Below are 23,181 nucleotides of genomic sequence, written 5' to 3'. Positions count from 1 at the left end.
CGGCACCCACAGGCAGCTCAGCTCCAGCAGAGTGCTGGGTGAGCACCCATGAGGAGGCCAGATTCCTTATAGGAGTCTGACTACCCAAGTACATAAGCCCTAATGGAGGATTTCAGGGAGGACAGCAAGGGGCTGAACTTTGCAAACCTGCTTTTGTTGGGCATGGCAGCATTTGCAGGTGCAGAAGAGGGCGGACAGCTGTGTGACTCACTGGGGCAACATGGGGAGTGGTGGCCAGGAGCAAGCCTGCTCCTCCCTCCCTGCACCCCCCCCCCCAACCCACAGACCCCAGAGAGGACCAGAGGCTGGCTGGAAACCAACATTTTATTGGGTTCTCCCCACCCCTCAGAAATCTAGTCCAGTAGATTCTTTCTCTGCCAAGGGCACCACAAACACGGGGGTGCGACCAGCACTCCCCCCGACACCCAGGAGAGGAAGAGTCCTTCTCGGGTGGGCTGGGGCCCAGAGCGTGGGGTCCAAGTGGGAGTAGGCCCAGTCAGGCCTTGGCGTGGCAGTTAACCAGCAACAACCCCAGTGGTATAGTGAATTCATTTCTCTCTTAATTTTTTTTTAAAAAAGGAAGAAACAAAACTAGTATCAAACCTCAGTAGTGTCCCAGCACTCAGAGTTTAAATATTTAAAAAAGGGGATCAGAAAACAGTTAAAAAGACAACAGAACAACAACAACAACAAAAAAACCAGGACCACCTCCAGGGTGGTGAGAGGGCGGGGGGAGGGGGCCAGCCCCAGCTGCCCAGCAGCCAGTGGGAGTCACAGCAGGTGGAGTCCCCACAGCACCAGCAGCAGCACCAAGGACAAGATCATGTCACGCTCCAGGCTGGGGGCCATCTGTCAGAAGAGAGGGAGGAGTGAGTGCCCAGCCCGGAGCAGGCCTGCTTCTCCTCCCACCCACTTTCCTGCCCACCCCACCCAGGGAAAGGGACAGATTTAGTGGACAGGCCCAGGGGGTGGAGAGGAGCTAGCCAGGGGCCAGAGCCAGGGCCCCAGCATGTGAGCAAGGAAGGAAGCAGCTCTGGTGGGCAAAGCAAGAAGGCAGGATGTGGGAGCCATTGGCGAGTCCACAAGCCAGGGCTCTTGTGCTTTCATGAAGGCATCTGGGAGCAGGCAGCAGCAGAAAGGGCTGACACAGACAAGACAGGGCAGCAGGGAGTGGAGGGGACTGTGATGAGGGCCTCTTACCCTGTTCCTAAAGACCAGGAAGCTCCAGAACCTTATGTTCTCCCTGAGGTTAGCGAGACTCTCCACAAAACTTCGGAGAACGCCCCTCACACCTGTCTGGCTGTAGGTAAAGGCCAGGCTGAAAGGCAGATGGGTGTGTGTGAGAGACCCTGTCAGTGTGGGAATGAGGCAGGGGAACGGCTAAGGGAGAGGAGAGCACGTCCCCTCCCGTCCACTGCCACCCTCACTTCTGTTCCTGGGGGACCCTGACAGTGGGAGTCTGTTTCTAGGTTCAAATGGGACTGATTTGCTGTTCCCTCCCCCACCTGTCCACCAGGGGGGGTCTGGCTGCCTCCTAGAGCCGGGCCACAGGGGCAGGGGACAGATCCACCCTGTTGCAGGGCTCTGTTCCCTTGGGGAGCAAGTGTCTGAGGGCCCAGAGGCTGACTGGCAGGTGACAGGCGTGGGCCTGAGGCTCTGCTAAGGACAAAGCTCCTGGGAGCTGGGGTTGTACTCTCCACTCTGGGCACTGGTCCTGGAAATACCTCAATTAGGCTTGGCGGGGGGGGGGGGGGGGGGGGGGCAGGTTCCGAAAGAGAAATCACCCCTCCCAGCCCCATCACCTGTGCACAGTCATCCCAGGCAGCTGGCCGAGGTGGAGCATTGTCCATCTCAATTCCATCTCGTCCCCGATGAAGGCCAGCCGCATGGCCACATCATTGAAGCGGTTGTGGCTATCTCTGCAGGGAAGAGCACAGGCTGGAGGAGCCAGGGCAGCTAGGGGTGGGCATGGGGGGTGTCCTGCTGGGACTCCCACTTTACTTCAGCAGTCAGCCAGGGGCTTCTCACGGTGGGCACCCTGGCTTGAGGACCACGTCCAGGCTCCACACTGGGATGGGCCTGGTGCAGCCTGTCTCTGTCCTGTCTGCACGGCAGGGCAGGGGCCTCTGGGTTTGCTCTCAGCCTTTCAGGCAGGGTGGGAGAGGAGGGGCTGGGTAGTGATTGTTACTGCAGACAGCAGCCCCCCCTCCTCTGTTGCAGCATTCTCTCTCCTCCCAGGGAAACAGTCCTTAGCCCCAGGAAAGGCCACCCACTGCATCCTGATAGGCAGTGAGGTTGGGCAGGTATGTGTGGGGGTATTCTGACCGCCCCCTCAGATCACTGAGATCGGCTTCCTATCAAAATGTCAACTTGACCCCTAATTCCAAAGCCACTTCTGTTATTTTTTTAAATTAATATTTATTTATTTTCTCTTTTGTTGCCCTTGTTTACTTTTTCTTTTTACAGTTCTGATATTTTATTAAGTTTTTATATTGATCATGCCATGAATTCATAGGGAATGGGTTCAGCAACTCTGGCTCCTTTCCACTGGTTCTCACACAGTGTGCTGCTCTGGGCGGGGCAGGCTGGCACTGCAGTTGAGCCCAAGTCCCCTTTTATTTCTGACCATTTTCCTTCACACGTTTCAAGAAGCTGCCTCTGCTTTTGGAGTGCTTGATATGCTCAATACGAACATTAAGTCTCTTGGCAAGAATCTTGCCCTTTACTCATTTTTCTACAACAATACCAACAGCATGCTAGGTAACATTGTAGACTCTTCCAGTTTTGCCATGGTAACATTTGTGGGGCCTTCCTTTTTGAACAGTGCCTATTCCCTTTATATCTACAATATCACCTTTTTAAAAATATTTATTCCCTTTTGTTGTCCTTGTTTTATTGTTGTAGTTATTATTGATGCCGTTGTTGTTGGATAGGACAGAGAGAAGTGGAAAGAGATGGGGAAGATGAGGGGGAGAGAAAGATAGACACCTGCAGACCTGCTTCAACCCTGTGAAGCGACTCCCCTGCAGATGGGGAGCTGGGGGATCGAATCGCGATCCTTAAGCCAGTCCTTGGACTCTGCACCACCTGCACTTAACCCAATGCACTGCCCGACTCCCTCCCACCACTTCTGTTATTATCACTCCTTCCACAAAGGAAGGGTTTGTACCTTCCCCTCAGTCTGAACCCTCTACTGGGCGCGGGGGGGCTTTGATGGAAATAGGGACACTCTCCCACCCCAATCTTAAAGTCTGACTCACGCCTTCCCAGCCAGCCGCCCAGGCACCTGCTCTGGGGCTGGCCCCTACATTCCATCCAGGTGAGGAATTCCCTGTGCTGCCCTCCTGGGGCCCAGGTCTGAGCCCTGTCTGACCAGCGTCTGCCACCTGCCAGCCTCCCTCAGGGGTAGACACTCTATTCCAGGAAGTGGAGGTGCAGTGGGTGTGGGGGGGTGGGATGTGTTCCACCTCTCTCCTGATGCCCCGTGGGAACCCTGGAAATCACTGAGTGTCCTCTGATGGTGCCTATGGATAAAACAGGAAAAAGGGGTAGGACGCTTGGCCCATCCAGCCTGAAAAAAATCTCAGCTGGTCCTGAAGTGCAGGACCTAATGATTCAGAGAAGCCTGAGGCCTTGAGCAGGAGAGAAGCATCCAGAACCACAGGGTGGATGCTGGGACAATCTCTGCTGTCCTAACAGCAGGGCTAGTCTACTCCTGACTGCCCCAAACTGAACTCGAGTCTCAAGAAGCCTCGGTGTGGGAACTGGGGGTCAGCTCATGCCATAGAGTAAGAGGCTCTGGGTTCAAGCCTTGGCACCACACAAGACCATGGAAACACTGAGGAAAGCTCTGCTAATAATGGAGCAGTGCTATGGTATTTCTCCCTCTTGGTCGGTCTCTCTCTCTCTCTCTCTCTCTCTCTCTCAAGTAAAGAGTGAAAACATCGACCTGGGAGTGATGAAATCATACTCATACTCAGACCACACCCGGGAATTTCCTCTCTGGGAAATCCAGAAGGCCTGACCTTCTAGCTACACCTCCAAAGGTCAGTGCCCAGGGTGGGGGCAGGGCTGCGAGGACCCACCTGTCTGGAGAGGACTCAGGCTCACTGTAGGCCATGACCGTCATGCCTGGGATGTCCACTGCCTCTGGGATATGCTCATACAGGAAAGTGTCCAGGAAGAGTCCCCTGGAGACTGGACGGGCTTGAGGCATTCTTCTCTGGGGGGGATAGACACAGGCCAGGGTTATGCTCAAAGCCACCTTCTACCTGAACCTCAGCTCCACTCTATTTTGCTGCCAAGGATGCTCACAGTCCCCAACACACACACACACACACACACACACACACACACACACACACACACACACACACACCTGCCCCACCAGGCATGAATCCTGCCATATGGCTGTTGCTGTGTTCCCTGAGACGCAGGTCATCCTGCCTCTTTATTTTGTCACATATGAACACAAGAGCAAAGGCTGGAACCGCAGTAGCCGCTGCATGACACTGAGGTGCTGAAGCACGAGGATCTCCATCCAGCAAGCCAAGAACACAGAGCAAAGCGGTGAGGAGCTTGCAGGGCTGCTGGAGGACGAGCCCCCGCCTGCCCCTCAGTCATCACCAGGTAAAGGCCTCCCTAACTGTCACAGTTCAGAACTGTATGGGGAGCACCTGCAGGTTTCCCCATAATTCATCCCACACTAAGACCCTGACGACAGCAGTGAGGAATGTGACTCTGGAACCACGGGGCTGAGCTGCCACCTACTAGCAAGCAGCCTGATGCCACAGCTTCTTCTGTAATTACAGGTAGTCAGGAGCCCAGTGACTCTCAACAGGAGGGAGGCACCGAACCTTCTGACCTTTGTCCGCCAGCCAACTGCTTTCTCATCATTATTTCCTGGATCCTTTTTAAGTACCGCTAATAAAAATTCTTATTATTTCTCATCTTCCCCACCTGCCAGCACTGAGCAAAAAACTCTTCCCACTCTCTGCAGCATCTTAGCCTGCAAGTAGGCAAGTTGTTACCCAGTCACCGGGGCAAGAGAAGTCGGTGACTGAGTCAGAGTGGGGCTGAGGGCTAAGGGAATATTTCAGCAGGTGGAGAGCAGGACTTGCATGATCAAGGTCCCAGGTTCCATGGCTGGCACTGTGCATACCAGAGAAGTGCTCTCTGTCTTTTCAGTAAATAAATCACAACTACTGTTGACCTTTTAAAGATTTACTTATTGAGAGAGAGAGAGACAGAGAGAGAGACAGAGATAGAATATAAGGAGGGGGCAAGAAAGGACCAGAGCACTGCTCATGTCTGGTGTAAAGTGCTGTCAGAGCTTGAACCCTCTGGGCCTCACACATAGATGGTGTTCTAACAGGCTGAGCTATCTCCTGGGCCATCAAAATATTATTTTTTAAAAGGGCAGAGATAATCTCCTGCACCACCATAAGCCAGAGCTGAGCAATGCTCTGGGGAAAAAAAAAAGATAGGAACTGGGGGGGGGAAATAGCATAGTGTTTATATAAGAAGATTTTCATGCCTGAGGTTTCAAAGTCCCAGGCTCAATCTCCAGCACTACCCTAAGCCAGAGATGGGCAGTGTTCTGATAAAAAATAAAAAGAGCACCAAAAAAATCATTTGAGCCTTAAAAGTTGAATTAAGTAAATGTTGCAAAGTTGTGTTAGCTGAAGTACTCTCTGGGTTTGAGAGTACACTGGGGGTGCTGTGTTCCTCAGTATGTACACAGCCCAGGGTCAAGCCCTAGAAGCCCATGAAAAATTCTACGGCACCAGAGGAAGTTCTCCTCTCTCTCTCCTGAAAAATCAGCCTGAAAGCAGGGAAATTACATGTGCACAGGGCAGACATCCCACTCTGCAAAATGCACCCCCCACACATACACACATAAATACATTCTAGGAGCTACTCAATGAAGTATACCAGTCATAACTGTGGAAACTGGAGATGGCACAGTAGATAAAGCATTGGACACTGAAGCATGTGCCAGAGTGATGTTCTGGTTCTTTATCTTTCCCTCCCTTACTTAAGAAAGAAATACACCTTAAGGTTGGGGAGACAACATAGTGATTGCACAAAACACTTTCATGCCTGAGGCTCTGAGGTCTCAGGCTCAACCCCTAGCACTACCATAGCCAGAGCCAAGCAGTATTCTAGTAAACAAAAAGCAAGCAAACAAATAAAAAACAGAACAAAATAGAGATAAGGAAGGACGGAGGGAGGGAGGTAGGAAGGAAGGAAGGAAGCAAGCTCCCCACTTCCCAGGGCAGTGGATGGACAGGCAAGATGTCCCGGAGCAGCCCTGGGCACCCAGGCAACAAGAACGTGCTCTCATCCCCTTGTCAGCACCACAGCAAAGGCAGGACACAAGCCTGTGGAAACACAGAGGAAGGTTCTTGATCTTCCAGGTGTCCCCAGTCCAAGTCTGTACAAGTCATTCTCAACAGTGCTCCTGAAGCGTGCACTCAAAAGCTGGACATGCAGTGACGTCATCAGACAGGTACTTGGGAGCGTGGGGTGGTGTGGCCTTTGAGAAGGGGAACCACATAAGGGCGGCATTGTTTAAAGAGAATCAGGGCCCCAGAATGCCAGTCCCCAAGAGAGAAATGACTGCTTCAGTGTAAGAGGAAAACAGCAAAGCGTTACACCTGTTCCAGATGAAAGCCCAGGAGTTGGGGGCTGAGAAGTCAGACATGTAAACACAGCTACGACAGCCACAAAGGGCCCCAGCCTGACATATGCCTCCTGCACCTGTCAGTAGGCCACCCGCCCCTGGGGCTAAGAGAAACTGGGGGTGAAGCAGGAGGAGGGAGCTGCCACCTCTGGGCGTGGGGGGGAGTGATGCTGCAGACAAAGTGTTTAAAACCACAGGCCTCCCCCAACCCAGCAACTCACTGGATCCCAGTCACGCGGCCGTTTCTACCGCCCCAACCTAAAGTGTCTGCTGAGCATACTGATTCTGGGGACACAGGGCAATCGATAGTCAAAAGCAACGAGGCAGATCTATGCCCTTTTGCAATGCCAAGCAATTCAAGAACACTTTCGAGTAAGCCTGATTCACAGAGAGCTGACAGCTCTGTAGTCAGAGTTTAACTTCTATCTGTTTATCTTTGTCGTTCTTTTCCCTCCTGGTGTATGAGGTTTCAGCGCCGGGTCTTTGTGCAATGCCTGATCCCACTGCTCCCAGAGGACTTGTATTGCTCTTTTCTAATTTAAGATAGAGAGGGAGCACAGATACCACAGAACCTGTCTGTCATGTGTGGTGTTTCTCATGTGGTGCCAGGGGCTTGAACCCTGGTCCATCAGCATGGCAAAGTGTACAGTCTACCAGGTGAGCTATCTCTCTACTAGTCCTTCAGCTTTTAATGGGTGTGTGTGTGGGGGGGAAGGCTGCTGAGGGTAATAAGGGTCCCAGGCCCTCCAGCCATGCTGACCGTTTCAGTGCACGCACTAGATGAGACCATCTGACCCCTATGTCCCTTCTGCTTTGTGTCCACTTGTCAAAGGGAAAGGACGATGGGGTGTGTGTGTCCCCAGACCAAAAGGTCAAAATAGGATGACTAATTGATTCCCATTAGTACTTCCATTGAGATGACAGGGCTGGTTGGTTACCATGTGTGAGGACCCTGGTTGAAGCACCCAGCCCTCATTTGCAGGAGGAAGCTTTATGATTGGTGAGGCAGTACTGCATGTGTCTCGCCTTCTCTCCCCTCTCGACATCTCTCTGTCTTACCCTCTCTTCCTCTCCATCTGTATACATAGAAGTCACCGGGAGCGGTGAAGTTGTCATGCAGGAACCAGGCCTTCATAACAACCCTGTTGAAAAGTTTTACTTATTAAACAGATTAATAAATATAAAACATTGAAATGTTATTGTAAATGGGCTGGGTGGTGGCACACCTAGTGGAGCACATGTGTTATAATGCACAAGGAACCAGGTTTGAGCCCCTGGTCCCCACCTGCAGTGGGAAAACTTTGCGAGGTGTCTCTCTCTCTCTCTTTCTCTTTTTTAAAACTTTCATTTGTTTGTTTGTTTGTTTGTTTGTTTATTACTGGATAGAGACAGAGAAATTGAGAGGGGAGTAGGGAGACAGAAAGAGAGAGACTGGTGGATTGCAGTGGGGAAAGTGAAGATTCAGAACTCTGGTGGCAGGAATGGTGTGGATTCAAACCCCTGTCGACATGTAATTCTGTAATATAAAAATTTAAAAAAGAGGAGAGAGGAAGTCGGGTGGTAACGCAGCGGGTTAAGCGCATGTGGCACAAAACACAAGGACCGGCGTTAAGGATCCCGGTTCGAGCCCCCAGCTCCTCACCTGCAGGGGAGTAGCTTCACGGGTGGTGAAGCAGGTCTGCAGGTGTCTTTCTCTCCCACTCTCTGTCATCCCCTCCTCTCTCCATTTCTCTGTCCTATCCAATAATGATGACAACAATAATAACTACAACAATAAAACAAGGGCAACAAAAGAGAATAAATAAATATTTAAAAAAAAAGAGGAGAGAGACAGAGAAATACCTGCAGCCCTATTTCACTACTCTGATTCTTTCCACCTACAGGTGGGGGTCAAGGGCTTGAACCTGGGTCCTTGCACACTGTGATGTGTGCACTTAATCGGGTGCACCACCACCTGGCCCTCTCTCTCCCTCTCTCTCTCCCCTTTTCCTCTCAATTTCTCATTGTGCAATAAGTAAAAATGTAAAAAGAAACATGTCACTGTGAATAAGTCTTAGCAAGTTAGAGGCTAACTCCAAAAGAACAAAAGATTTAAACCAATAGGAAGACACATGATCGGAGCCAGGCGGTGGTGCACCTGGTTAAGTGCTCACACTACAGTGTGCAAGGACCCGGGTTCAAGCCCCTGGTCCCCACCTGCACGGGGAAAGCTTCACAAGTGGTGAAGCAGGGTTGCAGATGTCTCGCTGTCTCTCTCCATCTCTATCTTCTCCTCCCCTCAATTTCTCTTTCTGTCTCTATCCAATAATAAATAAATAAATTATAAAAAAAAAGAAAAAAAAGGAAGACACATGATCATCTCAATAAAAGGGGAGATGATCAGCAGGTGTGAATACTTACAGAGGAAGACCTAGGGGCTCTCCTAATGGACATAAGATCACACACACACAAAGATGGATAGATAGATAAGAGAGAGAGAGAGATAGACAGAGAGAGAGAGAGACATCAGTAGCCTCCCACCAGGCAGCCAAAAAATATAGTCCAAAATTAACATATGTACCACAATGACAGAAAAAGCAGGTTTCTGGTCAGAATTTAAAGGCTGCATAGAGTCTTTAGAGAAAAATTCACACCTTCAATAAATAATATAAAAAGAAACGGATACATAGCTTTAAGATTCCATAGACTGTAAGGTGTGTGTGTGTGTGTGTGTGTGTGTGTGTGTGTGTTGGAATGCTCATGGGGGCTTGTTTGCACTTAAACTTTTTTTTTACTGGGGGATTAATGGTTTATAGTCAACAATAAAACGCAGCAGTTTGTACATGTATAACGTCTCTCAGTGTTTCACAGAACAACTCAACCCCCCTTAGGTCCTCTGCCATCATGTTCCAGGATCAGAAGCCTCCCCCCACCACAGAGTCTCGTACTTTGGTGCAACACACCAAGCCCAGTCCAAGTTCTCCTTTGTGTTTTCTTATTTTTCAGCCTCTTTTTTAAATTGATTACTGGTGATTTAATAATGATCGACAAAATTATGGGGAGAAGGGTACGATTCATACAATTCCCACCACCACAGTGCCATATCCTGTCCCCTCTATTGGAAGGTTCCCTATTTATCCTTCTAGGAGTATGGACCAAAGATCTCTATGGGGTGCAAAAGGTGGAAGGTCTGGCTTCTGTAATTGCTTCTCTGCTGGACATGGGCGCTAGCAATTCGATCCATACTCCCAGCTTGTCGCTACCTTTCCCTACTGTGATAAGGCTCTGGGGAGGTGGGGCTTCAGGACACAATGATGAAGTCACCTGCCCAAGAAAGGCATCCTGGTAGCTGCATTTGAACTTCTTCTGTATTAGGTCATCACTTAAGGGACTGTGACCAGCACCTAGGCCCCAGGGGACTGGGTAGCTATGCAAATTCCATTCCCCAGGGAAAGCAGTGCAAACTCTTATTTGCATTGGCCTCCTTGCTCCCCCCATCCCTCCCACTTCTCAGCCTGCAGGACGGGGGCTGATCTCCGCCCACCAAGAGCCATGTGCTCTATGGTGCCACAAGCCACTTTGCTGGGTAGGAGCCTCTGTACCCCACCTTGAGCCAATACCCTTTGCCTCTAGCACATGTCACCAGTGCCCTGGGCACCAAACAGGAGTGGGGGACTCAGGGCTCACACAGCCCAGCACCACTACCAACTTTTTCTTTTTTCTTCTTCTCTTTTCTTTCTTTCTTTTTTTTTTTTTTTTTTTTGCCTCAGCACTATGAATCCACTGCTCCTGGCAGCCATTTTTTTCATTTGTTATTGGATAGGATAGAGAGAAATTGAGAGGAGGAGGTGATAGAGTAGAAGAGAGAAAGGCAGACACCTGCAGACCTGCTTCGCCACTTGTGAAGCGTCCCCCCTGCAGGTGGGCAACCAGGGGCTCTAACCCAGATCCTTGCACGGGTTCTTGCGCTTAGTACTAAGTGTGCTTAACTGTGTGCACCGTCACCTGGCACCTCCTTTTCACATTTTTATTAGTGATTTATAAGACTACAAGATAACAGGAGTATAGTACCATACCACTCCCACCACCAAAGTTTTGTTCCACTCCTCTCCCCCGCAGTGATAACCACCACAGTTTCCCTAAGGTCCCGACCAATTTTCAACTTTCAATTCTTCTTTTAGGGAGAGAGGAAGACACAGTGAGAGGAGAGACACCATGGCATCACTCCGCCATCTAGGGAGCTTCCCCAGTGCCATCCATGGTGTTCCCATGGGGCACTGGTACTTGAACCAAGGGCCTTGTGCCTGGAAGGTATGTGCTGGATCTAGCAGGCGCATTATCTCCCAGTCGTGTCTCCACCTTCTGTGGGCCCCAGCCTCTGCACGGTCTCCCTGGGTGAGCCAGCTTTGGACCGATGCTACATTCTCTTGCCCCCTCCAGTTTTCTTGTTCATCTGAGCTGGGTCCCAGTGCAGACACTCCAGTGGGGAATCTTAACGCAACCACTTGCCTACATCCTGGACCAAGCTCCCTTTTCCTGACCTGTTAGATAGTTCCAAGACCCCAGTGAACACAGCACCTTTTCAAGAGTTCCTGACTATTCCAACCCCAGGGCTGCTGGAGCATCTGCTACTGTCAGCAATGACTTAGCCCTGTCACCAGGTCAGAGAGCCGATGATCCACTGAGCCTGGGCCCCGAAACTCTGACCTACAGGAGCTGGCTCAGCAGTAGAGTGCATACCTTGAAGATGTGGAACCCTGGGTGTCATCCCAGAACCACAAGGAAGCACTTTGAACAGCATCGGTGTGCCCCATGGAGGGAGGAATGTGGCAGTGGTATCTTGCCATCACTGTCTGTCTATTCCTCTCCCCATCTCTTCTAAAATAAATAAGAAAAAAGGGGGCTGGGGGTGCTTTTCAGCAGAGGCTTCAAGTGTATACACAAGGCCCTGGGTTTATTCCATGGAGTAAAGAGAAAGAAAGAAAATAAAATAAAAAATAAAATAAAATAAAATAAAATAAAGAAGTGAGAAAATACTGACTGGGGTGGCTGAAGCAGACCTGTAGGCCCTGGGACTCTAGACCTAGGGACTCACTGACTGTATGGCCACGGTACTGGCAGCAGGGTCCCCGCACAGCCCCAGCTCTGATCTCCCCCAGCTTGTCCCTGGTGTCCAGTGGGACACTTTCCTCTTTGATGCCCATACTTTGGCCTCAAATCTGACCCTGTCCCAGAGCCACACAGTCCCTGAGTGTCAAGCTACATCTACTACCAGCGCCCTCTTATCATCCTGGTCCTGCATTGATACCCCAATCTTTACCCTGAACATGTGAACTGCAGCAGACGTGTCAGGCTGCCCAGCCTGTGGGGACAGTGCCTGCCAGCAGGCCGTTGTCAGTCTCTGAATGACCCATTCCACTTGGTCCCTGGAGAATTCAGCTCTGGCCTTCCTTTGCCAGGTCCACAGAGCCTGGCTGGGGTTCCATGGGGGCTCCCCAGCCCCATCTCTGCTTCCTTCTATTTCCAGCTGATCAGGCGGCTTCTTCACATGTACCAGTGTGACACATGTGCAGGGTATCTTTGGGCAAAGGTGCTTATACTCTCTGTGCCTCAGATGTCCTTCCTTTCCTTTCCCTTCCCTTCCCTTCCCTTCCCTTCCCTTCCCTTCCCTTCCCTTCCCTTCCCTTCCCTTCCCTTCCCTTCCCTTCCCTTCCCTTCCCTTCCCTTCTCCCACCAGGGTCATCACTGGAACTTGGTGCCTGCAAACTAATCCACTGCTCCTGGCACCATTTTTTCCTCCCCCTTCCACCCGTTTATTTGATGGGACAGAGAGAACTTGAGAGGAGAAGCTTCATGAAGCTTCCTTCTGCAGGTGGGAACTGGGGACTTGAACCTAGGTCTTTGCGCACTTAATCAGGTGTGCAACCAGTGCCCTCCTAAATGAGGACAGACATGACACCAATTTCCCTGGGCCACTGTGAAGCCAGTGATAGAATCCTTGCGGAAGTGCTGGGTAGAGTCAGCAGGTGACCTAACAGGAGCTGTTCTGGCTCCAGCTCACGGTACAGAGCACGTGTGTTTGCCAAATGACTCAGCAATGGCGAGTACTAAGGTCACCACAGCTGCAGGTCCAGGAACCTGGGCTGGTTTTCAGCATCTATTTTCTCCCCTGGCAGATTTGCAAAGAGTAGTTACAGACCCTTTTTGGGGTGAATGGAAGACCCATGCAGCCCGTGTCCCCACCCAGTCTGCAGCCCACAGTCCTTCCACACGCAGTGGAAAAGCTGATTCCCCCAGAGGTCTGTATGCAAATCTGACACCTCTGCAAAAGGGGCCACCCCACAACTGCCAAGACCCCTGGACCACCTGGCCTGCATGTAGTGGGTGGCTCAGCCCCCGGCTGTATGACCAAACTCCTGTCTTCTGCTCCCCACTCCCCAGGGCTGCAGCAAAGCCCGAATGAGCAGAGATCTCTCCAGAGCACACACGGAAGCACTCAGCACAGCCGGGGACTGGCAGGAGAAGTGGGTGCAGCCTGCTCCTGGGAGACCCCCAGACCCTGGAGAGACTCTGACGCTCCCTGTGTCACAGAAGGGCAAACTGAGGCACAGTGGGTCAGGGGAACTGGGAGGGTGACAGGGGGCTAGGGAGGGAAGGTGAAGCTGCAGCTTGATAGGAAGGGCCTCCACACACAGCTGTGGGCACTGCCCCCCTCCCCCTAGCTCCCTTCACCAGTCCAGCCTAACTTCCTTCCCTGTCTGCTCCCAGCCTGCATCCTACAGCAAAGCAGGGGCAGGTGATGCCACCTTGGGAGTCTCATCTAGTGCCACCTAGTCACTGGACACCCTGGCTCCAGTCTTCTCCACGGGGCTCTGGCATATAAGGTAACAGGGCTCAAGGCACCCCGCCAAGCAGCCCTAATCAAGCCCAGGACCTAGTCCCAACTCTGCCACTTTCCCCAGGCTTGGTGACTTCAGTTGAGCCTCCACAGACAGGGCCTGGAAGCAGGGGGCCCTCTGGGGCTGCCAAGAGAATGGAAGGATTCAACTGTTGCTCCTCTCCTTTCCCTCTCTGCCAGGGCCCCAGAGCTGTGCCGACTATGTGGCAGACTGTGCCCCTGGTGAGACCTTTCTGGAGGCTGATTGTTCCATCCTGACCCACCCAAGTAGCCAATGCAACTGTGACCTGTCCTCTACAAGACCAGCAGTATGCTAGGAGCCAAGCTCTTGGAGACACCACAGAAGGTGAAGGGGTCGCCCCTTTGTAACTGTGTTGCCACACTTGTTTGTGAAAAGAGAGCATAAACGAGGCCTCCTACAAAGATTCTGAAGCCAAGGTCATCAGCAGAGGAGGGACAGAGGGAAACAGAGGGGAATCTCCAGGACAGGAGGGAGGTGGAGGGAGCCATATCTGACCACAGGGGCATTGCACTTCTATGCACATATATGCTATAAATGCTTTGGGAAAATTGTTTTGTTTTTGTTTTTCCCTCCTCTGCATGTGCTGACATCCCAAATTCAAAAATTAAAGCAGTAATACTTGCAGTAAGAGAGCAGCCTGAGCTGGGCTGAAAAGAAGATGTTTGTCCTAGAGGTCTATTTCTGGAGCAAACACACATGATGCTCCCCGCCCCCCCAAGGGGAAGTCCAGGCTCCTGCTTCCATTACAGACCTGCAGGTGCCCCCAAACAATTTGTGTGAGGAGGGTGGGGCTCACTTCCTGTGAGAGATGAAGAAATGGGGGTGAGGAGTCAAAGTAAGGTCAAAAAAAGCAAGCAAGCAAGCAAAAGATATTTCAGCCAAAAGAAAACTAGAGAGCACAGCAAACTTCCATGATTGAGGCTCTGAGATCTCAGGTTCAAACCCAGGCACAACCAAATGCCACCACCAAATCTGAGCAGTATATTCTCCCTCTCTCTCTCTCTCTCTCTTTTTCTCTCATACATAAATAAAATATTTAATTTTAATAACTTATTTATTTATATTGGATAGAGACAGAAAGAAATTGAAACAGGAGGGGAGATAGTGAAGGAAAGAGACAGAGAGACACCTACAGCCATGCTTCACCACTTGTGAAGGTTTTCCCCTGCAGGTGGGGGATTGGGGGCTTGAACCTGGGTCCTTGTGCACTGTAATGTCAGTGCTTAACCAGGTGCGCCACCGCCTGGCCCCGGAATAAATAAAATCTTTTTTTTCCTTTTGCCTCCAGGGTCATCGCTGGGATTCAGCAAATCCACTGCTTCTAGAGGCCATTTCTTCCCCTTTGTTGCCCTTTTTGTTAATCGAGTAAATAAAACCTTAAAGAAAAGAAAGCTGGGGCCAGATGGCTCACCCAGAAGAGTGCACATTTTGCTATGTTCAAGGAGCTGGGTTTGAAACCCTGTCCACGGACGGCAATGAAGCACCTGCACAGGGAAGTCTCACACGTGCTGGAACATGCAGTGGCCCCTCTCTCCCTCTCTCCCTCTCCCTCTCCCTCTCCCCCCCGCCACCTCTTTCTCTCCTTCTGTCTTAAAAAAAAAAAAGTAAAAACAAACAAGTTCCTAAGTGAAGGAATCATGCAGGCATAGAGCCCCAGAGACAGAGATAACTATTGTTGCCAAAAAGAAAGAAAGAAAATGTGGGGAGGGGGGTCAGGAGACAGTGCAGCCAGTAGAGCACTCACCCTAACATGTGGGAAATCCTGGGTTGGAATCCAGATACCATATGGGAAACCACGAAAGGCACTGGGGGAGGTCTGCTGATGAGCAGTGCTGGGTGCTTCTTACCTGTCCCTATCTCTTTCTCTCTCAAACAAAACGAATAAAAGAAATCCACCCAGAAGCAGTGAAATCACCATGTGTGAATCCCCAACACAGCAAAAAAGAAAACAAAAGGGAGTCGGGTGGTAGCACAGCGGGTTAAGCGCAGATGGCGCAAAGCCCAAGGACCGGCAGAAGGATCTTGGTTCGAGCCCCCGGCTCCCCACCTGCAGGGGAGTCGCTTCACAGGCGGTGAAGCAGGTCTGCAGGTGTCTGTCTATCTTTCTCTCGACCTCTCTGTCTTCCCCTCCTCTCTCCATTTTTCTCTGTCCTATCCAACAACGACAACATCAACAACAACAACAATAATAACTACAACTACAACAACAACAAAGACAACAAGGGCAACAAAAGGGAAAATAAATTTAAAAAATAAAGAAAACAAAAAACAGAGCTGAAAGGTCTGGGGAGCTGGTTCTCTGGTAGAGTGTGTGGGCTTTAGACTGTGAGAGCAACAAAGACAAAACAAATGAAGTCCACAGATTGTGGCGGGGTGCTCTGTTTCCTTTCTGTCGTCCAGGAATATATGAAATGAAAAATGGGCTGGGGCAGTCATAGGCAGAGTACATGCTCTGCGTGTGTGAAGCCCTGGCTTTGAATTCCAGGCACCACTTAAACTAAAAAAAAGAAAAGGAGATGGAGGAAGAGGCAAGGGGAACAGTAAATAGCCTACTTGGATAGTGTGCTGCCTTGCATGTAGGTGGCCTCCACTGCATTGAAAGAAGCTTCAGTACTGTTGTCTCCTCTCTCTCTCTCTCTCTCCCTTTCCCTCTCCTTCTCCTTCTCCCTCTCCCTCTCTCTTCCAGCCTCTCTATCTCCACCTAAACATTAAAATAAAATACCAAGGAGATTGGAAATTCACCAGAAGGGGCAGATGGGCATCCTGTGGGTCGGGGAGAATATTGTCTGAAGAGGATGCCAGTCCTGCTAGCCCGCCGGCCCCTACCCAGGTCAGCCACAGGCAGGGACAGATCTGGCACTGCCACTACTGTGCCCTCAGACAACGGCTGCCCTCACTAGGCCCCTGCTCACAACTCTTCGTGACCCCGTGACCTCTGTGCTTGCATCTGCTGAGTTCATCAGCCTTCCTTCCCAAGAGGAAAGGGGACTGACTGCCCCATTGCCTAGATGGGAGGCATGGGAGCATGAGTGTGGGAATTCAAATTTTGAGCCTCAATCCCAGGCTCAAAAGATCCAATACAACCATGAGGGCCGACGGGTAAAGGAAGGAAAGGTCAGGGAGGCGCCTTGACAATAACCTGTCTGAAATGTCAAACCACTTCACTGAACTCAGTGGGCACAGAGTTGCGGTGGCCTGTGCTCCAGCAAAGGGAGAGCTCAGGAGCTCGCTGTTGATGAAGCCTGAATAGGCCTCGTGCTCTTCTAGCACAGGACAGTAGAGCTGAGGCGGAAAATGGCAAGTCCTGTTCCTGTATGTAAGGTAAGGCGCTTCAGAGGTTTGGGGACACTAGCACTACAGAGGAGGAAAGTGGGGTTTGGAGCAGTGAAGTTCTATCACATGTCCAAGGGGAGGTAACCAGGCCTATTGCAATTTCCAGTTCTGAGAACACATTTCCTTCTTCCTCTCTCTCTCTTTCTTTCTTCCTTCCTTCCTTCCTTTATTTCTATTTTATTTGACAAGACAGAGAGAAATTGAGAGGGGAGGGAGAGAGGGAAAGAGAATGAAAGCGAGAGATACCTGCAACCCTGCTTCACTGCTTGTGAAGCTTCCACCCTGCATGTGGGGAGTGGGAGTTTGAACCTGGGTCCTTGTGTGTGGTGAGATGTGTGCTAACTGGGATGCATTGGATCGACCTTCCCGTGGTGCATCCCGTGAGTATCCATCCATTGGGGAAACTGACGATCCTTCCTAGCCGACTGAATCCACATGGATCCCAGTCACTTTCAAAGCCAGCAACAAGCAGCTCCTGACAGCTTTCAAGCTGTTTGTTGGTCCTGCTCTTCGAGTCCTCCAACTTAATGTTGAGTGGCTGTCCTTTGCCAGATTCAAAGGAGGTCTCGAAACTTTACATCAGGCTCAACCTGACTCTGTTGACTGGCTACGGAAGAAGGGCAAACGCTAGAAGAAGAAGAACTGGGTGCACCACCACCTGGCCCCCTACATTTTTTTTAACTGATGAGTAACTGATATACTACGTGTTATTCATTTCAGGCACAGAGCTCAATGCACTGATATTTGCATATGTTTGAGACACTTTCTTTCTTTCTTTCTTTCTTTTTTTTTTTAACCAGAGCACTGTTCAGCTCTGGCTTATGATGGTGCGGGGGATTGAACCTGGGACTTCAAAGCCTCAGGCATGAGAATCTGTTTGCATAACCATTATGCTATATACCCTCCGCCTGTTGGGGATACTTTCTTAGGTCAGAGTTTGGCAGGAGTCGCTCAGATGGAAATCAGGTCCAGGTTGCCAGGATCTTCCTTGGGTCTCATTCAGAAAGCTCGGGAGTGGGAATGTTAATAGAAAGTATGAGGTGAAAGAACCATCTCTGGGATGGGAGATAGTGAAGTGGGAGTGCACAGGACTTGCGTGCCTGTGGTCCAGGAAGTTCCAGGTTTGATCCCCAGCACTGCCATATGCCAGAGCTCAGGAGGGCTCTAGCCTCCCCCCACCCTTTCTCTCCCTCTCTCTCTCTCATCTCTCTCTTGTGTGTGTGTGTATATCTGACTTTCTGAAGAAAAACAAATCTTGGGGCAGGGGTAGATAGCATAATGGTTATGCAAAGAGACTCTCATGCCTGGGTCTCTGAAGTCCCAGGTTCAATCCCTCACACCATCATAAACTATAGTTGATCAGTGTTCTGGTTATGGTTAAAAAAATAATAATAATATAAAATAAAGAAAAATAAATCTTTAATAAAAGGTCTAAATCAATAAAGTACCTTTCCCTTCTCAAACCCACTCCTGAGGCAAGGTGGCCACTGCAAAGGGAAAGGGGGTGTGAATGTCTCTGCAGTGACAGGGGAAGTCACAGCAAGGTGTGTGTGACAACAGCAGACTGAGGGACCCCCAAGATGCCATCTATACTAATGTTGACACCCCACTGGCTATATCTACCACAGAGAAGAAGCACACGTGAAGCATGAGAGAAAGCATGCCAAGCTGACAGCACTGGCCGCCTCTGGAGCAGACAACCAGAGCCCTGGGGGAGGGAGCCACGAGGATTCAAGATTTCAAAGCTGAAAGAAACTCTCAGAAAAGTGGTCCAGGAGATGGCATAGTGGATAAAGCATTGGACTCTCAAGCATGAGGTCCTGAGTTCAATCCCGGGCAGCACATGTACCAGAGTGATGTCTGGTTCTTTCTCTCTCCTGAGGCCAGGTAGAAGTCAGTACTTTCATGTATCCAATTTTCCCCTGGATTACGTAGCATGTGTAAAAGCACAGATGGGCCCAGGAGGAGGGCCAGGGCTGAGAAAGCAGTTTGGGTTTCCTTTCTGGGTTTCCTTTTCATCAGCTGTGGGCATGGAGAGGTCAGCCGGGGCTTCAGTGTCAGCTTCCTCCCCCAGGGAAGGCAACAGGGAGCTCTCCACTGTAGGGGGGGGGGGGCAGCTCAGACATCAGAGGGGAGAGCTGGTGCTAAGGGGGCCCTGACCCCAACCGGCATCTTAGTCCAGTTTACTCCTGGGTCTCTAGACAACCCTGAGTCCTTCTGACCCACAGAAATGCCTCATCCATAAGATAATAGTGAGGGGAACTGGGTGGTGACTCCCCTAGTGGAGAACACTTATTAGTATGCTCCAGGACCCGGGCTCAAAGCAGTGGAGCAGTCAGTGCTAAGGTAGCTGTTCTTCTGTCTCTCTCTACTTCTTTCTCTATCTTTTTAATTTGAGAGAACAGAGAGAAATTGAGGGAGAGAGGGAAAGGGAGACACCTCCATCACTGCTTCATCCCTTGTGAAACATCCCCTCTGTAGGTGAACACTGGGGGCTTGAACCCAGGTACTTGCACATGTTAATGTGTGCTCAACCGGCGGCACCACAGCTGGTCCCTCTCTCTGTGTCTCTTACTTGGAAGGAAAGAGAAGGAAGGAAGGAAGGAAGGAAGGAAGGAAGGAAGGAAGGAAGGAAGGAAGGAAGGAAGGAAAGAGTCAGGTGGTAGTGCAGCGGGTTAAGTGCACGTGGTGTAAAGCACAAGGACTGGTGTAAGGATCCCAGTTCAAGCCCCCGGCTCCCCACCTACAGGGGAGTCACTTCATAGGCGGTGAAGCAGGTCTGCAGGTGTCTATCTTTGCAGGTGTAGTGCTGGCAGGAGGCAGGAAGTCCAGGTCCCATCAGGCACCTGTGTTCTCAAGCGCAGGGGTATACCTTCCCCTCCCCAGGAAAGCAGACCAGAAGTCTGCAGGTTCTGACCTTGGGCTTCAGCCTGCAGACTCTGAGAAATAAATGTTCTATAGAGTAACCCCAGAGGTGGCACAGTGGATAATAAGAGTTAGACTCTGAAGCCTAAAGTCCCAAATTTGATCCCCAGCAGTGTCTCTCCCACTGATTAGTAGATAAGTCTGACAAAAATTCATTTTCTACACGAAATTTATATTCATATTTCACTTTATATCTAAATACATAAAAATTTCTGTGAGCAATGGCCTCATTTATAAAAGATAGTATACATGCTTAAATAACACAACTAACTTTTTTGTTCTTTTTTAAGAGTTTATTTATTTATTCATGAGAAAGATAGGGAGAGAAAGAGAAAGAACCAGACATCACTCTAGTACATGTGCTGCCAGAGATTGAACTTGAGATCTTATGCTTGAGAGTCCAATACTTTATCAACTGCACCATCCCCCCCAACCACCAAACTATCATTTTTTAATTTTTTTTTTTTTGCCTCCAGGGTTATCTCTGGGGCTCGGTGCCTACACTACGAATCCACTGCTCCTGGAGGCCATTTTTCTCATTTTGTTGTCCTTGTTGTCATTATTATTGTTGCCTTTGCTGTTGTTGTTGGATAGGACAGAGAGAAATTGAGAGAGGAGAGGAGACAGAGAGGGGGAGAGAAAGACAGACACCTGCAGACCTGCTTCACCACCTGTGAAACGACTCCCCTGCAGGTGCGGGGGAGGCCGAACCGGGATCCTTACGCTGGTCCTTGCACTTTGAGCCATGTGTGCTTTACCTGCTGCACTTCTGCCTGACCCCCCAGACTATCATTTTTAAAACTAAAAGAGGGGGGAGTCAGGTGGTAGCCCAGTGGGTTAAGCACATGTGGCGAGAAGAGCAAGGACCAAGTGTAAGGACCCTGGTTCGAGCCCCCGGCTCCCCAACTGCAGGGGAGTCGCTTCACACGCAGTGAAGCAGGTCTGCAGGTGTCTACCTTTCTCTCCCCATCTGTCTTCCCCTCCTCTCTCCATTTCTCTCTGTCCTATCCAACAATGACATCAATAACAACAATAATAACTACAACAACAATGAAAAACAACAAGGGCAACAAAAGGGAAAATATATAAATATTAAAAAGAATAAAATTTTTTTAAAAAGAATAAAAATTTTAAAAAAGGAGGACACTATAATACCCAGTTCATCAGAGTGAGTGGGTGAATGGGACAGCAGTGGCAGAGAAGGTCAGCTGAGGGAAAGCAGAGGGCCTTTATCTTGTTGAGCTGAGGGCTCCATAGTCATTGGCACCTGCTCAGTGTTGTGACCACGACTGGGAAAGGACATGACGGGGTGCAGGAGCCAGTTCACCTGGCAGAGTCACACCTTAGCATGAATGAGACCCCCAGCGGGCCCCAGCACCACATGGGAAACACCACACCCTGGGAGGAAGCTCCTCAGATGGTGGAGCAGTGCTGTGAGGTATCAGTTCCCCCAATCCCCCAGCCCCAGCCTGTCTCCTCTTTCTACCTGAAGAAGAAAAAAGTTGGCCTGAGAGAGGTGAAGTCACGATGCATATATGATGAGAAATTCAGGGATTTCCCAAAGTTAAGTCAGCTATGGTCTCAGTGTGACACTTGTGCTGACAGGGTCTCTGTACCGAGCAGTCACCTGCATGGCCCCGCTGAGCGAGGCCAAATCTCAGCTCCTTGGTGAGCCTGAGAGACCCTTCATACCTCAGTAGCCATTTCTCAGTGTCAGTTACAGAGGCCCGCAGCTGGGCCCGGGCCTGCACACACACCACCTGGCTTCCATGGAGAAGCTGGTAAAGTTGGCTCCAAGCAGGAGGGGGTGAGGTGGGCCCAGTCTGTGTGCCAGTGGAGAATAAACGGGCAGAGTCACGGCCGACTGCTCTCTCCCTCAGTGCTCTGGAGTCTTCTCATCCTCCTTAGACTTTGGCCTATCCTTTCCCGCCTCTCAACTCTGATACCAAACACTCCCTTCCCCAGTCACTTATCTCCCCTCTTTCTTTTGCTAACCCTGTATTCATGCCACTCTCTGGACTCACCCAGCAATTTTTTCTTTTTCTTTTCTTTTTTATTGCTAGCAGGATTATCACTGGGGCTCAGTGCTGGTTCTACAAATTCGCTGTTCCCACAGCCATTTTTTTCTTTTCTTCTTTCTATTTTATTTGAAAGAATAGAGATACGTTGAAAGGGGAAGGGGGAGAGAGAAAAAGAGACACCTTCAATAACTGCTTCGCCGCTCATGAAGTGTGCCCCCTGCAAGTGGGGAGCAAAGGCTTGAACCTGGGTCCTTGCACATGGTGACCTGTGTGGTCAACCAGGTGCACCACCACCTAGCTACCACAAATATCTTTTCTCTCCTCTTCCTCCTCCTTCAAAGATTTATTTATTGGGGCCAGGTGGTGGCACACCAGGCAAGATGCACATGTTATCATACTCAAAGACCCGGTTCAAGTCAGGGAATCTTCACATGCAGTGGAGCAGAACTGTAGGTGTCTCTCTTCTCTTTCACTCTCCCTTTCTCTCAAAAAGAGAATGGAGGTGGGGAGATAAGGCCACTACGAGTGATGGAGTCATAGTGTAGACACCAAGCCCCAGCCAAAAAAAAAAAAAAAATTGGAGGCAAAAAATTCATGTATAAGAGAGAGAACCAGAGTATCACTCTGGCACTTGTGATGATGGGTATCAAACTTGTGACCTCACACTTGAAAGTCCATCATTTTATCCACTGTGCCACCTCCCAGGCCACACACAGTGATTTTTTATAACCACTCCTCCAAGCTTGTGTTCTTGTTTAAATACACCATTCAGTCCAAGAGAACAGAATCCATGTGACAGGACTTGAAAACATGCAGCCGCAGATCTGATGCCCCACCCCCACCCCACTGCTTATGCCACCTCCAGGAGTGCTCTCTCCTACCCTCTCCCCAACTTTGAAAAGATAAAAAAGCAAACACTGAAAATACCTTCTGAATAAGTATTCAAAACAAGTCCCTCCCCTCTGAAGAGTCACCTCTCAGAAATCCTCAGAACTAGGGATTCAGTCACCACTCTGCAGCGTTTTAAGGCACACCCTGTATCTCCGGGAAGGTTTAAGGTTTAAGGGATTCACTTCCTCCTCAGGACAGGCCCAGAGTTCCCCTCTCCTGTGACAGACAGAAATAATTGCCCCTCGCATTGTCCCAGCACCCTGGGTAAACAGAGCTGGATTGGGCACTCAGCCCATTATGGGCTCATTAAATGTTTACCTGTCTGTCTGTCTGTGTGTCTGTGCAGCTCAGGGCAGAGGCCGAGTGAACAAGGCCAGTGTGGGGTAGCTGTGGTGGTTTGGGGGGTGTGGAGAGAATCAAGGCCCAA

The 23,181-nt window shown here is 50.2% G+C and overlaps 1 protein-coding gene across 3 annotated transcripts in view; it reads right to left on the bottom strand.

The window, feature by feature from the left end:
- Nucleotides 1-306: 306 nt before the first annotated feature.
- Nucleotides 307-23,181, bottom strand: part of BIK (BCL2 interacting killer) — a 29,357-nt gene continuing 6,482 nt past the window's right edge. The window contains exons 1-5 of one of the 3 annotated variants that reach the window (XM_060189114.1): nt 7,624-7,804; nt 4,086-4,222; nt 1,803-1,919; nt 1,201-1,318; nt 307-849 (exon numbers count right to left, since the gene is read on the bottom strand). In XM_060189114.1, the coding sequence (XP_060045097.1) occupies nt 772-849; nt 1,201-1,318; nt 1,803-1,919; nt 4,086-4,222; nt 7,624-7,731 (558 nt within the window). In that variant the 5' untranslated portion in view covers nt 7,732-7,804 and the 3' untranslated portion in view covers nt 307-771. Of the gene's footprint in view, nt 850-1,200; nt 1,319-1,802; nt 1,920-4,085; nt 4,223-7,623; nt 7,828-23,181 lie in introns of those variants that run through there. The other 2 variants (XM_060189115.1, XM_060189116.1) reach the window with 2 other exon arrangements.

The sequence above is a fragment of the Erinaceus europaeus genome, chromosome 4 (genome assembly GCF_950295315.1).
Source record: "Erinaceus europaeus chromosome 4, mEriEur2.1, whole genome shotgun sequence".
Taxonomy (NCBI): domain Eukaryota; kingdom Metazoa; phylum Chordata; class Mammalia; order Eulipotyphla; family Erinaceidae; genus Erinaceus; species Erinaceus europaeus.
Note: the sequence above shows the minus strand (reverse complement) of the source record. Positions and strands in the feature narration are given on the sequence as shown.